This window comes from Mobula hypostoma, chromosome 6 (assembly GCF_963921235.1).
Source record: "Mobula hypostoma chromosome 6, sMobHyp1.1, whole genome shotgun sequence".
Lineage (NCBI taxonomy): Eukaryota > Metazoa > Chordata > Chondrichthyes > Myliobatiformes > Myliobatidae > Mobula > Mobula hypostoma.
Window position 1 is genome coordinate 47058760 of NC_086102.1, and position 17669 is coordinate 47076428.

The 17669-nt window shown below is 42.0% G+C and overlaps 1 protein-coding gene across 3 annotated transcripts in view; it reads right to left on the minus strand.

Annotated features, from left to right (window-relative positions):
- f5 (coagulation factor V) overlaps window positions 1-12191 on the minus strand; it is a 76185-nt gene extending 63994 nt beyond the window's left edge. Inside the window, exons 1-3 of one of the 3 annotated variants that reach the window (XR_010018327.1) lie at window positions 11594-12191; window positions 11318-11412; window positions 11048-11170 (exon numbers count right to left, since the gene is read on the minus strand). Coding sequence is in view for 2 of the 3 variants with exons in the window: in XM_063050764.1 (XP_062906834.1) it covers window positions 11048-11170; window positions 11318-11412; window positions 11594-11721 (346 nt within the window). In the remaining variant the exon portion in view is untranslated. The remainder of the gene's footprint in view (window positions 1-11047; window positions 11171-11317; window positions 11413-11593) is intronic. The other 2 variants (XM_063050764.1, XM_063050766.1) reach the window with 2 other exon arrangements.
- Between the last annotated feature and the right edge of the window lie 5478 nt (window positions 12192-17669).

The following is a 17669-nucleotide window of genomic DNA, read 5'->3' on the forward strand; positions in this document are numbered from 1 at the left end:
ATACCGTACTTGGTCGAGTACTGAAGACCTGTGCTAATTAACTGGCTGCAGTATTTGCTGAGATCTTTAACCTTTTGCTTCAGCAGTCTGAGTAACCACCTGCTTCAAGCAAACTTCACTCATATCGGATGAAGGAGCAGAATTATATAGGAGCAGAATTCGGCCACTTGGCCTACCGAGTCTTCCAGCCTTAGACTCCCCCACCATAGAAAACACCCTCTCCACATCCACTCTATTGAGACCTTCTAAGAATCGATAGATTTCAATGAGGTCCTCTCTCATTCTTCCAAATTCCAGCAAGTACAGGTCCAGAGCAATCAAACATTCTGCACATGATAAGCCTTTCAATCTCGGAACCACTTTTGTGAATCCTCTTTGAATCCTCTCCAGTTTCAGCACATCTTTTCTTAAATAAGGGGCCCAAAACTGCTCACAATACTCCAAGTGTGGCCTTACCAGTGTCTTATAAAGCCTCAACATTACATCCTTGCTTTTATATTTTAGTCCCCTTGAAATGAATATTAACATTGCATTTGCCTTCCTCAACAGTGACTCAACTTACAAATTAACCTTTAGAGACACCTTAGATTTTTGAATTTTCTCCCATTTAGAAAATATTCCTTCTACCAAATGCATGACCGCACACTTCCTGACACTGTATTCCATCTGCCACCTTTTTGCCAATTCTCCTAATCGGTCCAGGTACTTCTATAGCCTCTCTGTTTCCTCAAAACTACCTCCCCCGCCACCTATCTTTCTGTCATCCACAAATTTGGTCACAAAGAAATCAATTACATCATCTGGATGGAATTCCATCATCATTGACATATAACATTAAAAAAAAAGTGGGCCTAATACCAGCCCTTGTGGAACACCACTAGTCACCGGCAGCCAACCAGTCAAAGCTCCCTTTATTCCTACTCTGCCTCCTGCCAATCAGCCAATGATCTCTCCATGCTAGTAACATTCTAGTAATCCCATAAGCTTTTATCTTGTCAAGCAGCCCCACGTGTGGCACCTTGTCAAAAGCCTTCTGAAAATCCAAATACACAACATCCACCAATTCTCCTTTGTCTATCCTGCTTGTTATTTCTTCAAAGAATTCCAACAGATTTGTCAGGCAAGATTTTCCCTTAAGGAAATCATGCTGACTACAGCCAATTGTATCATGTGTCTCCAAGCACCCTGAAACCACATCCTTAGCAATCAACTCCAACGTCATCCCGACCAGTGAGGTTAGACTAACTGGCCTATAATTTCTTTTCTTCTGCCTCTCTTCCTTCTTGAAGAGTACAGTGACATTTGCAATTTTCCTCTCTTCCAGAACCACACCAGAATCCATTGATCCTTGAAAGGTCATTACTAATGTCTCCACAATTTCTTCAGCCACCTCTTTAAGAATCCTGAGCTGTACACTATCTGGTCCAGGTCACTTGTCTACCTTCAGAACTTTCGGGTTCCCAAGCACCTTCTCCCTCGTAATGGCAACATAGCAGCACCTGCCTGAGGAGTGTCTTGGATCTGCTCCTATTTGCCTACCATCACAAGAGGTCAACAGCAGATGCATGCCATTTCACTGGCTCTCCATTCAGATCAGGAACATCTGGACAGTGAAGCTGCATACATCAGGATGCTCTTCATTGACTATAGCTCAGCATTTAACACTGTCATCTCCTCAAAACTTCCAAATAAGCTTCAAGACCTAAGCCTCGATACCTCCTTGTGTAACTGGATCCTTAATTTTCTCACTTGCAGACCCCAGTCAATATGGATTGACAACATCTCCTTCACAATCACCAATAGCACGGGCGCACCACAAGGCTTTGTGCTCTAATGCCATATTCAAGTTTGCTGATGACACCACTGCTGTTGGCCGACTCACAGGTGGTGACAAATCAACATGGAGGGAAATTGAAATCTGGTTGAGCAAGGTCACAACAGCAACCTCTCACTCAATGTCCACAAAAAACAGATCTAATTATTAACACGAGTATGAAGAAATTGGAAGTTCATGAGCCAAGGCTCGTTAGGGGGTCAAAAGTGGAGAAGGTCACTAACTTTAGATGCTTGGGTGTCATCATATCAAAGGATCTGTCCTGGGATCACCATATAAACAACATTTCAAAGAAAACATGACAGTGCCTCTACTTTCTTAGAAGTTTGTGAGAAATTGGATATTATCAAAAACTCTGACAAACTCCTATAGATGCACAGTGAAGAGTATCCTGACTGGTTGCATCATGGTCTAGTATGGAAACACCGATGCTCTCGAATGGAAAAATCTACAAAAGGTGGTGGATAGAGGCCAATTTTTCACAAGAAAAGCCTTCTCCATAATTGAGCATGTCTACAAGGAGCACTGCCACAAGAAAGCAGGATCCATCATTAATGTCCCCAACCATCCAGGTCATGCTCTCTTTTCGTTGCTACCATTTGTAAGTACAGGAGCCATAGGTACCATACCACTCGGTTCAGAAAAATTTGCTGCCCTTCGACCATCAGGCTCCTGAGCCAGCACAGACATCTTCACTCACCACAACACTGAATACAACCTATGGACTCACTTTCAAAGACTCCACAACTCATGTTCTCAGTATTATTTATTTATTGTTATTATGACTTGTTTCTTCTTGTATTTGTGCAATTTTTTTCATCTTTGTGTAGTTTTTCCAATGATTCATTGTACAGTACTACTTTTGTTCTTTGGTGAATGCCTGCAAGAAAATGAATCTCAGGGTAGTATTTGGTGGCGTGTACATACTTTGATATAAATTCACTCTGAATTTTGAAAATTATTGTGAGATTATTAAGAGACTACATGTGCCAGTTACTAATATTGACTTGTAATGACTACAAAAGTTGATGAACTTGAGACTATTGATAATGTAGAGGATTTGGAAGCGTATGTAAAGAGGGTAATTGGTGAAGCTTCCTAGTGTAAAATTCCTGTACAGTGGCCAGTAACCCGTTATGACCCGTTATGGTAGACAATGTCAAATCAGTTTTTTTTATTGCAATGGCAAACCAAAGAGATCAAGCACAAGTTCTAAAAGGTGATAATATATTTGCACAAACCTCTCACTCTGAGGTTTTGATAATTCATTTCCAAACAATAAACTATTACAGAAATCATATTTTTCTGACTACAATTTCATTGTACCTACAAAATTAATTTACAGTCATGAAATTGTAGGTAAGTCATATGTCGGACTGAGAACACCATAACATGAATAATTGTGGTAACTGTTTTATTTGTTTGTCCAACTAATGCTTTTTATTTTGCTCTGGGATCATACAAAAATTTTAAGCACCATTCTCATTTAGCTACAAACATTTGAAACTATGCCAAAGAGTCTCAAATCATTCTGTGATGCTGTCTGTGCTCATAATTTGATTCTTTCTTCGCAAACTGAGGGTAGATGTAAACTCTGCCCGTGCCTCATCCACAATTGCAGTTTTTTCTATTCTATATTAACCAATTGTGTTTTGTCAGTGAATCGTGGATTGCATCCTGGTCTACCTGATTAAGCTTTAATAAATATATTGTCCTTTCAAAGGTATCATTAGTTTTTCAAAGATGAGCTGAATTTTTCCAAGATGAATCAACAGCTAACAATTCAACATTCCATATTTCTACCGTTAGTCTTATCTGTCAAGATACTCGCTGTTATCCAATCACCACTTCCCAATTCAAATTGATTTGAGATAAATAGATCCAAAATGTTATGTTGCAGATCAGCCTGATTGAAGAGGTGTCTTCTGCTCCTATGTTCCAATTAATTTTCTATTTTCATATTTCAATAAGTTAGTACATCCACCAATAAAACTGTAGAAAGAGATTAGAGCCTTCAGAAAAGATTCTACTTGACAAGCTTTTTTTTAAATTAATGATTTATGTTCAAGTAATTAAGCTGCATCAGCTATGAGAAAGCTCCACTTTGATCAAAATGTTGTATCTCGATTTCGTGTTTACATACAGTAAACACAAAACCGATTGCACAATTTTGTTGGTAATGTTTACTGGTTCATGGTTCAATGCCCTTCCTGATAACCTTGTGTGTGGGCCTTTGTATGCTTTCTTTATTAATTAACTGCAAGCCCACGTAATGACGAACAGAATCGTTTCGGCAGTTTGACATGTCACTGGGCATATGCTATAAGATTCTAGCCAAGGTGAGTAAGCAGTACACAAAGAATGAATTTATAACTGAATAATTTTTATACTTTACAACTATTTATTTTAAGGTTTTTAAGTTCTCTGCTTTCTGATATCTGATTCATCATTCAAGAGGCATCTTTTCATGTTAACCCAGAGAAAATTTATCAAGAGGCTACCAAACCTTGACCTAGGAAAGCTAAATCTGGTCACTTCCTCATCAGTTAACATAGAAGAGAATATTTACAGCAATGGATAGCAATAAGAAGAAGCCACCATCCCAGGATACTAAGGCCCTTTTCCAAAAGGAAATCCATTGTTAACTCAAGAGTCAATTATAAACCACTGATTTAAAATATGACCATTAAAACATTAATTAAAACTTCAGAATTTCACAGATATGCTTGCAGAAGGTCAATTTCTAATGAGATAGTAATCAGATGTAGCACCACTTTTGATGGATTTGGTTTGCATATACAAGAATACACCCGAGAGCAGAGACATATTGTGATTATTGTTGGATTTTAACAGAGCAAAAGGGATTAAAGCCATGGGCCACAATATATAGTTAAGTTTCAGGATTTATTGATTCTCTTAAGCTATATAGTGGTCACATCACCTTCTCTCCTCAATCCTACTACCTCCTCTCCACATCCACCCCCCCCCCCAACAAGCCCCCAAGTCCTGATGCAGATCGCGGCACCTGCAGTCTCAAGTAAGAGAATTGGAGACATGTTTCTAGTTTCTCCTGCTAGCTATTTGTGAGAAGGACTTGTATTGCTTAGGCCACCAAAGAGGCCTTGGTTATTGATCCTTCCAAATGTAAAGTGTAAAGTATTAAATATAAAGGAGGAAGGGCATCCTTCAGTGCTTCTGATAGGTAATATAAGGAATAAATTTGCCTGCAAGTTGTAGGTACTGTATGTTCAAAGGGGAAGTTATCAAACCAAATGCAAAAGTTTAATATGGTGTGTGGTAGTTTTTGTAAATTCATGAATGGCAGGTCAGCAGAAGGGGTATATAGGAAATTGTCAAAAATTTATCCTGAGTGCAGACATAAAGGGCATATAAAAGTTGCACTATGTGAGTAAGTCTAGTGGTTTTTGGATTGTGTGCCCACACTTTTATTTCTGAAGAATGAAGTGAAAAGTGGAATACGAGTGAAAGTGACTATTGTCTAATTTTCTCTTTCTATAACACTCTTCCCCTTTTGGTTTTCCTTTGGGAACTCACATGAGAATTCAGGGGTGTATTAGGAAAGAAATTAAGGGTATTGACTTGGGGATAATTAGATGATTACACTGTATAGTACAATATTCCCATGTCAGTCCATGAGAAAAGCTAGATACACACAATGTGGTCTGGTTCATGTTCAGTTCGGCTTGCTCCTCAAACTCACCTTTGTAAAGCTAAAATAAAAGTTATAAAGAGAAAAGAGAAACAAAAGAGACTGCAGATGCTGGAATCTGGAGCAGATATAAACTGTTAGAGTAACTCATCAGATCAAACAGCAATTGTGGAGGCAAAAGAGGTACGTCAAAACATTTGGCTGAGACCCTGTAAAGGAAGCCACATCACAAGCGCTGAATGTAACAGATGAAATTGGAGGAGTTATACATGAATCTGTCTCGCCTGGAAAGTCCTCTTTGGGTTCCTAGGTGGTGGTGAGCACAGAACTGTAGGGGTGGGGGGGGCGCGAGGAGGGATGCGTGGACCAGGAAGTCACAGAGAAACTCCACAGTAAACAGGAAGGTCAGAGAGGGGAAGATATCTTGGAGTAGAAAGTCATTTCTTCAGACCAGCTGTAGTGCTGATGCAGAAACTAAGAGAAAGGTATGAACAGGTTTCAAGTAGGTATAGTGGAGTTAACACAACTTTATAATAGACTTTGTGGCTAGTTTGTCTCCTGAGATGGAGACAGGGGGAGCCAGAAAGTTAGAGAAATGTCAGAGTTAATCCAGGTGAACTTGAAGGCAGAGTGGAAGCTCTTCTGGAAGAACTCGGAGGGACCAGGCAGCATCCATAAAGAGAAATGGACAGTCCACTTTTTGAACACTACTTTCCATCTATTGCTGCAGTGTCTTAGGTCGTTACAGTGGGGCGAGAAAGTGTGTGAAAAAGCTAATAATACTGACCATGCATTTTAAATGCTTGGACAAGCTCTGATAAACAGAGAAGAGAAAATCTGTAGATGTTGGACATCCGATCAACACAAACAAAATACTGGAGGAACTCAGCAGGTCAGGCAGCATCGATGGAAAAGAGTACAGTCGATGTTTCGGGCCAAGACCCTTCAAGCAGGACTGGTGAAGAGTCTCCCACCGAAACGTCGACTGTACATTTCCAGTAATAAGTACATCATTTTGGATACTGTTAATGGGGACAACCTACCAGGGACAAGTTACAGTGGTTGCGTATCTGGCACCGAGTTGGGACCCTCAACTCAGAAGGGAAGGAGGGAAAAGAGGAGGGCAGTAGTGTTAGGGGATTCGATAGTTAGGGGGACAGATAAGAGGTCCTGTGGAAGAGATCGAGAATCCCGGATGGTCTGTTGCCTCCCTGGTGCCAAGGTCCGCGATATCTCAAATCGAGTTCTCGGTACTCTCAAGAGAGAGGGTGAGCAGCCGGATGTCATGGTCCATGTAGGGACCAATGACATAGGTAGGAAGAGTGAGGAGGTCCTGAAAGGTGAGCTTAGGGAGTTAGGCGCCAAGTTAAAGGGCAGGACCTCCAGGATAGCAATCTCAGGATTGCTACCAGTGCCACATGCAGGCGGGTTTAGAAGTAGTAAGATAGCGCAGATCAACACGTGGCTGAAGGCATGGTGCAGGAGAAAGGGCTTCAGATTTATAGATATTTGGGCAGTTTTCCAGGGAAGGTGGGACATGATCCGGCGGGACGGTTTACATCTGAACTGGAGGGGAACAAATATTCTTGCAGGTAGGTTTGCTAGAGAGGCTCCAGTTGATTTAAACTAGATACAGAGGAGGAGGGGAACCAGAGTGCAGGAACAGATGTAGGGGAGAGGAAGAAAATGAAAATAGTAAAGTTCTTTGCACCGTTAGTGACAAACAGAGAGTAAGAGGTGGAGAATTTCTTAAATGCATTTATTTTAATGCTAGGAGCATTATAAGAAAGGTGGATGAGCTTAAAGCATGGATTGATACCTGGAAGTATGATGTGGTAGGTATTAGTGAAACATAGTTACAGCAGGGTTGTGATTGGCAACTAAATATTCCTGGATTTTGTTGCTTCAGGTGTGATAGAATCAGAGGGGCAAGAGGGGGAGGTATTGTATTGCTTGTCAGAGAAAATATTACAGCGGTGCTCTGGCAGGATAGATTAGAGGGCTCGTCTAGAGAGGCTATTTGGGTGGAATTGAGGAATGGGAAAGGTGCAGTAACACTTATGGTATTATAGACCACCAAATGGGAAGCAAGAATTGGAGGAGCAAATTTGTAAGGAGATAGCAGATATTAGTAGTAGGCACAGGGTTGTGATTGTGGGAGATTTTAATTTTCCACATATGGGGAAGCCCATACTGTAAAAGGGCTGGATGATTTGGAGTTTGTAAAATATGTGCAAGATAGTTTTTTTCAGCAATACATAGAGGTACCAATGAGAGAAGGGGCAGTGTTGGATCTCCTGTTAGGGAATGAGATAGGGCAGGTGACGGAGGTATGTGTTGGGGAGCACTTCGGGTCCAGTGATCACAATACCATTAGTTTCAATATAATTATGGAGAAGGATAGATCTCGACCCAGGGTTGAGATTTTTGATTGGAAAAAGGTTAACTTTGAGGAGATGCGAAAGGATTTAGAAGGAGTGGATTGGGACAATTTATTTTATGGGAAGGATGTAATAGAGAAATGGAGGTCATTTAAAGGTGAAATTTTGAGAGTACAGAATCTTTATGTTCCTGTTAGGTTGAAAGGAAAGGTTAAAAGTTTGAGAGAGCCATGGTTTTCAAGGGATATTGGAAACTTGGTTCGGAGAAAAAGAGAGATCTACAATAAATATAGACAGCATGGAGTAAATGAGGTGCTTGAGGAATATAAAGAATGTAAAAAGAATCTTAAGAAAGAAATTAGAAAAGCTCAAGGAAGATATGAGGTTGCTTTGGCAAGTAAGGTGAAAATAAATCCCAAGGGTTTCTACCATTATATAAATAGCAAAAAGATAGTGAGGGATAAAATTGGTCCCTTAGAGAATCAGAGCGGATGGCTATGTGTGGAGCCAAAAGAGATGGAGGAGATTCTTAACAATTTCTTTTCTTCAGTATTCACTAAGGAGAAGAATATTGAATTGTGTAAAATAAGGGAAACGGGTAGGGAGGTTATGGAAACTATGATGATTAAAGAAGAAGTACTGGAGCTTTTAAGGAATATACAAGTGGATAAGTCTCCGGGTCCTGACAGGATATTCCATAGGACATTCAGGGAAGTCAGTGTGGAAATAGTCGGGGCTCTGACAGAAATATTTCAAATGTCATTAGAAACGGGGATGGTGCCGGAGGATTGGCATATTGCTCATGTTGTTCCATTGTTTAAAAAGGGTTCCAAGAGTAAACCTACCAATTATCGGCCTGTGAGTTTGACATCAGTGGTGGGTAAATTGATGGAAAGTATTCTTAGAGATGGTATATATAATGCCTGCTTCACTGCCGCTGCTACTGCACAATCGAGAATCTCCGGAGACAAAGGCCTCAAATCCTTGGCTTTGTCTATTGCCGGGGCCGGGGTCGAAGCGCTCGGCAGAGATGGTGCTCGATGTCAAAGAGCTGGTCGGAGGCTCGGAGTTTTCGGACGGACTCGGAGTCGGACTGTGGTCGGATGCTTCCAGTATGCTGCATTGGCAAGCTGGCAGTGCTGGAGGTTGACCGTCTGCGTGAGATGATGGGACTTTCGAGAGACTTTGAGATTTTTACCATGCCATGGTCTGTACTTAACAAATTATGGTATTGTTTTGCACTGTTGTAACTAAATGTTATAATTATGTGGTTTTTGTTAGTTTTTAAGTCAGTTTGTCATGTGTTTCCGTGTTTTTTCTGGACAAACATTGTATCATTTCTCAATGCATACATTACTAAATGACAATAAAAGAGGACAGCGTGTCCTCATAATCTAAATCTAAAAATCTAATTACGTATCTGGATAGACAGGGTCTGATTAGGAACAGTCAACATGGATTTGTGCGTGAAGGTCATGTTTGACAAATCTTATTGAATTTTTTGAAGAGGTTACTGGGAAAGTTGACAAGGGTAAAGTGGTGGATGTTGTTTATATGGACTTCAGTAAGGCCCTTGACAAGGTTCCACACGGAAGGTTAGTTAGGAAGGTTCAATCTTTAGGTATTTATATTGAAGTAGTAAAATGGATTCAGCAGTGACTGGATGGGAGACGCCAGAGAGTAGTGGTAGATAACTGTTTGTCAGATTGGAGGCCAGTGTCTACTGGTGTGCCTCAGGGATCTGTACTGGGTCCAATGTTACTTGTCATATACATTAATGATCTGGATTATGGGGTGGTAAATTGGATTAGTAAGTATGCAGATGATACTAAGATAGGTGGAGTTGTGGATAATGAAGTAGGTTTTCAAAGCTTGCAGAGAGATTTAGGCCAGTTAGAAGAGTGGGCTGAAAGATGGCAGATGGAGTTTAATGCTGATAAATGTGAGGTGCTACACTTTGATAGGACTAATCAAAATAGGTCATACATGGTAAATGGTAGGGCATTGAACAATGCAGTAGAACAGAGGGATCTAGGAATAATGGTGCATAATTCCCTGAAGGTGGAATCTCATGTGGATAGGGTGGTGAAGAAAGCTTTTGGTATGCTGGCCTTTATTAATCAGAGCATTGAGTATAGGAGTTGGGATGTAATATTGAAATTGTACAAGGCTTTGGCGAGGCCAAATTTAGAGTATTGTGTATAGTTTTGGTCACCAAATTATAGGAAAGTTGTCAACAAAATAGAGAGAGTATAGAGAAGGTTTACTAGAATGTTACCTGGGTTTCATCACCTAAGTTATAGAGAAAGGTTGAACAAGTTGGGTCTTTATTCTTTGGATTGTAGAAGGTTGAGGGGGGACTTGATAGAGGTATTTAAAATTATGAGGGGGATAGATAGAGTTGACATGGATAGGCTTTTTCCATTGAGAGTAGGAGAGATTCAAACGAGAGGACATGAGTTGAGAGTTAAAGGGCAAAAGTTTAGGGGTAACATGAGGGGGAACTTCTTTACTCAGAGAGTGGTAGCTGCGTGGAACGAGCTTCCAGCAGAAGTGGTTGAGGCAGATTGGACGTTGTCATTTAAAGTTAAATTGGTTAGCTATATGGACAGGAAAGGAATGGAGGGTTATGGGCTGAGTGCAGGTCGGTGGGACTAGGTGAGAGTAAGAGTTCCGCACGGACTAGAAGGGCCGAGATGGCCTGTTTCCCAGCTGTAATTGTTATATGGTTATATATGGTCTGATAAACAGAGACCTCTAACAACCCAAATTGATTCCGCCGGGTATAAAAAGTATTTAAATTTAAAAAAAACTTGAAAACGAGTTTAAGATCAAGTAAAATAAAAGAAGCAAGCAACGACCTGCAGAGGGGGTCTGGGCCCCGCACAATCGCGAAACATAGAACCTGCAGTTGGTGCATATACCCACTTCCCTGCAGTTTTAATGCCCAAGCTGAGGTTCTCGTAAGATGTAAGATTTGGCACTGTCCTTAAAAAAAATAGAACTGCGTACATTCATAGAAGCAGGTCTCTGCCAATGAAATTTGTAAATAAAGCAACTTAAATTCCGCGTAAATTACTGCGTTGTTATTAATCAGGACCTCGGAAGGATAGGAGGTTTCACACATGGACTCGCTGAACAAAAAGTTAAATCCAAGCTTACCATCAGCGGATTTTACGTTGGAGATTCCTTGAGGGCGAATATTGAAAGGACAAGAAGCCTTATTCTTGAAATGGACTTTTAAAACATCGCCTACCTCTGCACGTAACGTGGGTCCCAGTAGACCTGCAATAATCCCCCAAAGTAAAGCGAAAAATTATGAAAATTAATCATGGATACGTAAATGTACTTTGTCCCCGTTTTTAACCGTAATAACTATCCATGGTATTCAACTCGATTTGACAATTGATATTACGCTGCAATTTTAGTTACCTCTCCACTCGGGGCCAACCTTTTCTCGGGTGAAGTCAGAGTCATGATATTCCTTGTAAACGGCCTTCAGAAACGATTTTGTTTCTGCTAACGAGCTGAAAACACACCGTCCAGAAAATGCATTAACTCACCCCTCTAAAGGCGAAATAATTCATACCATCACAATTGCATAGAAAACGGATTGATTCTTCGCTGAACCACGAATTGGTTCATTTCGATGAGTTCATATTTACGTGTAACAATAGAAAACGAGGGTAACAAAACGTGAATTCTAACCTTTCTGTTCCTTTTCTGGAATAAACCCACTTAATGTCAACAGCAGCTACATGATACAGTCTCACTGCTGCCAAGCCTCCGTGTATTACACATGAAATCAGCAGCAACAGCGAGGAGCAGCGTTTCATGATCTTCACTCGTGCCCCGAAAACTTCCGTCCAGAAAGTCCACAAACGGGCTCGGTTTTTATTTGAAGCCCGACGCGCGCCTTGCTCGCCGCTGTGGTGCGTTACACGCAATCCCTAAATCTCTTCTGCACCGCAGGAGGACATAAAATAACAAAACGTGTGGATTATCAACACATACACACACAGTCACATGCCTCTAGGTAAATACAGGCACGCTTCCCATGTACCAGATTTGTTCTGTGGGGCTTAATATTCCGTTTCTCCCGTAACTTCATTGCAACATCGGCCAAATGAGCTCACAGGAGAAAACTACAAGCAGATAAGCAACTCAATGTGCGCCTTGTAGAGGCCCAACAAAGGCCTCTCATGTCGCTGAGATCAGATGCCCAATCCTCTGAATAATGCCATGGATATGAAGATGAAAGCTCACAGGATCAAACAAGACATCGACATTATTAAAAGTTAGTTGATCGAATGTAATTTTAGTCTTTCCTAATGTTAAGCTGTGCTTCTCAAACCTACTTCCCTGCCATGGAAAGTGGAAACGGGTAAAGACAGCCTGCCAACAGGGCTCTGGTGAAGCTGTATAGGTCGAGCCCCTGTACAGTGGATACAATGGATTACAGAAACATTGATGAACTCCAGACATCCCTCCTCTTCCAGAAGTTTCGGGAGTCTCCTGCATATTGATGGCAGCTCCCTGACACCCGCAAATTATATACAATATCCCGGAAATGGGAGAGGGGGAGGGGGAGGGATGACAGTGTTGCTCGCTGCACTGTTTGCTACAGTGACTTTTCTATTGCCCATGGTGGGTTAAAATGTAAGACATGGTGAAGTGAGTTTAACAGGTGTCATTCATTCATTAGCATAGCTAACATTATTTAAACTAGCTGGCTAGCTGCTAAGGAGCTACTCTATTGATGTCCTACGTGATGAAACCAAGCTCCCTGTAGACTTGCTTAAAGTTGTAATAAAATAAAAAAAACAACTCCATGATAATATAAGTACATATTTTAATGTCACATTTTCAGCATATACCCAACTTGGCTTACAGATTAGACAAAATCACTAAACAAATTATTACATACACCCTTGGAAGTCGACTGGGGTGGGGGGGGGTGGGGTGCTACCTCCCTGAAATGAGTTTTTGTAGGGTGGGATGTCTGTGAACTCTAACCATACCATCGGCTTTAGACGATGGGGATGGGATGTGATCAATGGCCTATGCTCCACATGGAGCTATGAGCCTAAGAATGTTCTGCTGCAAGACTCTCACATACTACTGATGGTCAATAAGCAGACGAAGCTATAAAGAAACTGAGCAAAGTGGAGGTGGAGTGATAGGAATTAGGAATTAGGCATTGTCAGGGAACAAGTGTAAACTGACATGCTTTTGGAGGGTCCTGATAAAAGGTCTCGACTTGAAATGTCAATTTTCTATTTTCCTCCATAAATGCTGTCTTCCAGCATTGTGTGTTGTTCTATATTTCTGGCATCTGGAGTTTCTTGTTTGGACGATCCATGCTGTTGGACAGCATCATCTGTCAGAAGCAGGTCATTGGATGAAAGCGAAGGTGAGCAGAGCACCCCTGTAGCCACTCCCCTGAATAATAAGTTTACCATCCTGGATACTGTTGGCAGGGACGACCGACCAGGTGTGAGCTACAGTGGCAGACCCTCCGGCACTGAGTCTGACCCGGTGGTGCAGAGAAGAGGAGGCTGTCGTCATTTGAGACTCTATAGTCAGGGGAGCAGACAGGAGATTTTGTGGACGTGAGAAGGACACCCACATGGCTTGTTGCCTCCCGGGTGCCAGGGTCCAGGATGTCTCTGACCAGGTGCACGACATCCTGGTATGAGAGGGAAAGCAACCAGAAGTCGTGATACATGTTGGTACCAATGACATAGGCAGGAAGAGGGATGAGGTCCTGAAGTGTGAGTTCCGGGAACTAGGCAGAAGGCTGAAGAACAGGACCTCAAGGGTGGTGTTCTCAGGATTGCTTCCAGTGCTATGTGACAGTGATGGTAAGAATTGGAGGAGATGGCAGTTGAATGCGTGGCTGAGGAGTTGGTGCAGGGAGCAGGCTTTTAGATTTTTGGATCATTGGGATCTTTCTGGGGAAGGTGGGACCTGTACAGATTGGATGGGTTGCACCTGAATTGGATGGGTTTGCTAGCATGGTTTGGGAGGGTTTAAACTAATTTGCAAGGGGGATGGGACCCGGAGCGAAAGAGCAGTGAAAGACATGCATGGAGTAAAGCCAGATCTAACATACAGAGAGGCTTTGAGGAAAGAGAAGCAGAATAAACAGTGTAAAGGTAGTAAGGTAGAAGGGCTAAAATGTGTGTACCTCAATGCAAGAAGCATCAGGAACAAAGGTGATGAACTGAGAGCTTGGACACATACGTGGAATTATGATGTAGTGGCCATTACAGAGACTTGGCTGGCACTCAATATTCCTGGATTTCAGTACTTTAAAAGGGATAGAGTGGGGAAGGGGGGGGGAGGAGGGGAGGAGGGGTGGCATTACTGGTCAGGGATACTATTACAGCTACAAAAAGGGTGGGTAATGTAGCAAGATCCGCTTTTGAGTCAGTATGGGTGGAAGTCAGGAACAGGAAGCAGTTACTCTACTGGGGATATTCTATAGGCCCCCTGATAGCAGCAGAGATATAGAGGAGCAGATTAGCAGGCAGATTTTGGAAAGGTGCAAAAATAACAGGGTTGTTATCATGGGTGACTTTAACTTCCCTAATATTGATTGGCACCTGATTAGTTCCAAGGGTGTAGATGGGGCAGAGTTTGTTAAGTGTGTCCAGGACGGATTCCTGTCACAGTATGTGGACAAGCCGACTAGGGGGAATGCCATACTTGATCTAGTACTAGGTAATGAACCAGGTCAGGTCACAGATCTCTCAGTGGGTGAGCATCTGGGGGACAGTGACCACCGCTCCCTGGCCTTTGGCATTATCATGGAAAAGGATAGAATCAGAGAGGACAGGAAAATTTTTAATTGGGGAAGGGCAAATTATAAGGCTATAAGGCTAGAACTTGCGGTGTGAACTGGGATGATGTTTTTGCGGGGAAATATACTATGGACATGTGGTCGATATTTAGAGATCTCTTGCAGGATGTTAGGGATAAATTTGTCCCGGTGAGGAAGATAAAGAATGGGAGGGTGAAGGAACCATGGGAGACAAGTGAGGTAGAAAATCTAGTCAGGTGGAAGAAGGCAGCATACATGAGGTTTAGGAAGCAAAGATCAGATGGGTCTATTGAGGAATATAGGGAAGCAAGAAAGGAGCTTAAGGGGTTGAGAAGAGCAAGAAGGGGGCATGAGAAGGCTTTGGCCAGTAGGGTAAAGGAAAACCCCAAGGCATTCTTCAATTATGTGAAGAACAAAAGGATGACAGGAGTGAAGGTAGGACCGATTAGAGATAAAGGTGGGAAGATGTGCCTGGAGGCTGTGAAAGTGACCGAGGTCCTCAATGAATACTTCTCTTCGGTATTCACCAATGAGAGGGAACTTGATGAAGGTGAGGACAATATGAGTGAGGTTGATGTTCTGGAGCATGTTGATATTAAGGGAGAGAAGGTGTTGGAGTTGTTAAAATACATTAGGACGGATAAGTCCCCAGGGCCTGACAGAATATTCCCCAGGCTGCTCCACGAGGCGATGGAAGAGGTTGCTGAGCCTCTGGCTAGGATCTTTATGTCCTTGTTGTCCACAGGAATGGTACCGGAGGACTGGAGGGAGGCGAATGTTGTCCTCTTGTTTAAAAAAGGTAGTAGGGATAGTCTGGGTAATTATAAACCAGTGAGCCTTACATCTGTGGTGGGAAAGCTGTTGGAAAAGATTCTTAGAGATAGGATCTATGGGCATTTAGAGAATCATGGTCTGATCAGGGACAGTCAGCATGGCTTTGTGAAGGGCAGATCGTGTCTAACAAACCTGATAGAGTTCTTTGAGGAGGTGACCAGGCATATAGATGGGGGTAGTGCAGTGGATGTGATCTATATTGATTTTAGTAAGGCATTTGACAAGGCTCTACACGGTAGGCTTATTCAGAAAGTCAGAAGGCATGAGATCCAGACAAGTTTTGGCCAGGTGGATTTAGAATTGGCTTGCCTGCAGAAGGCAGAGGGTCGTGGTGGAGGGAGTACATTCCAATTGGAGGATTGTGACTAGTGGTGTCCCACAAGAATCTGTTCTGGGACCTCTACTTTTCGTGATTTTTATTAACTACCTGGATGTAGGGGTAGAAGGGTGGGTTGGCAAGTTTGCAGACAACACAAAGGTTGGTGATGTTGTAGATAGTGTAGAGGATTGTCAAAGATTGCAGAAAGACATTGATAGGATGCAGAAGTGGGATGAGAAGTGGCAGATGGAGTTCAGCCTGGAGAAGTGTGAGGTGGTACACTTTGGAAGGACAAACTCCAAGGCAGAGTACAAAGTAAATGGCAGGATACTTGGTAGTGTGGAGGAGCAGAGGGATCTGGGGGTACATGTCCACAGATCCCTGAAAGTTGCCATACAGGTAGATAGGGTAGTTAAGAAAGCTTATGGGGTGTTAGCTTTCATAAATCGAGGGATTAGAGTTTAAGAGTTGCGATGTAATGATGCAGCTGTATAAAACTCTGGTTAGGCCACACTTGGAGTACTGTGTCCAATTCTGGTTGCCTCACTATAGGAAGGATGTGGAAGCATCGGAAAAGGTACAGACGAGATTTACCAGGATGCTGCCTGGTTTAGAGAGTATGCATTATGATCAGAGATTAAGGAAGCTAGGGCTTTACTCTTTGGAGAGAAGGATGATGAGAGGAGACATGATAGAGGTGTACAAGATAATAAGAGGAATAGAGTGGATAGCCAGCGCCTCTTCCCCAGGGCACCACTGCTCAATACAAGAGGACACAGCTTTAAGGTAAGGGGTGGGAAGTTCAAGGGGGATATTAGAGGAAGGTTTTTTACTCAGAGAGTGGTTGGTGCGTGGAATGCACTGCCTGAGTCAGTGGTGGAGGCAGATACACTAGTGAAGTTTAAGAGACTACTAGACAGGTATATGGAGGAATTCAAGGTGGGAGGTTATATGGGAGGCAGGGTTTGAGGGTCAGCACAACATTGTGGGCCGAAGGGCCTGTAATGTGCTGCACTATTCGATGTTCTAGGACTGTTTGTGAAATGGGGGTTGTGGGCTTAGACAGCAAAACAGGCAGTTATGAAAGGGGAAACGTTACCAATAGTTATAATTGGTTACAACCTAACAACTCTAGAAAAGTAGGACATTAATAGAAGATCAAGGGCATCCACAGCTAGAGAGGTTAGCAATTGGACAGTAGGTTAGAAAACAAAATGTAGTCAATCATCATTTTCTGAAGGGATGACATTAGCAGGTAGAACATTTTAAAGCTTAGAGGAATCAGGATGGAGAAAGTTGTTTTATAGGTAAGCCAACCTCAAGGCATTTGAATAGTAGGGACTAGGAAAAAAATAATTTTAGATTCAAGCATTCACATTCAGTATATGTATTCTTAAAAATACTTAGCCATTTCCATTATCATTTAAAAACATGTTTACCACAATATGGCTGTTAGAATCTCAGTGATACACCGAAGCAAAAGATTACTTGGTAGATGTTGGGCAAGCATTGGGAATTTATGAAATTTCAAATAGCTTTGGCACACTGCTTATAAATCTCAGTCAAAAAGGGCACAGAATGCTGGAGTTAATTATAACTACACTGGCACAGTAGGAGTTTTGTTCCTAAGATTAAATGGCATTTTTTTTTGGCCAGAAACCTTGCATATACATAAATAACAATGTTTCATTCATTATCAGCATATTTCCATTGAGTATTGAGGAAGAATATTGTGAAATTAGGATTGTGGAAGACATAAGAGTGTACAAGTGTAATGCCAGGAAAATTCTGGGCATGTTAGAACA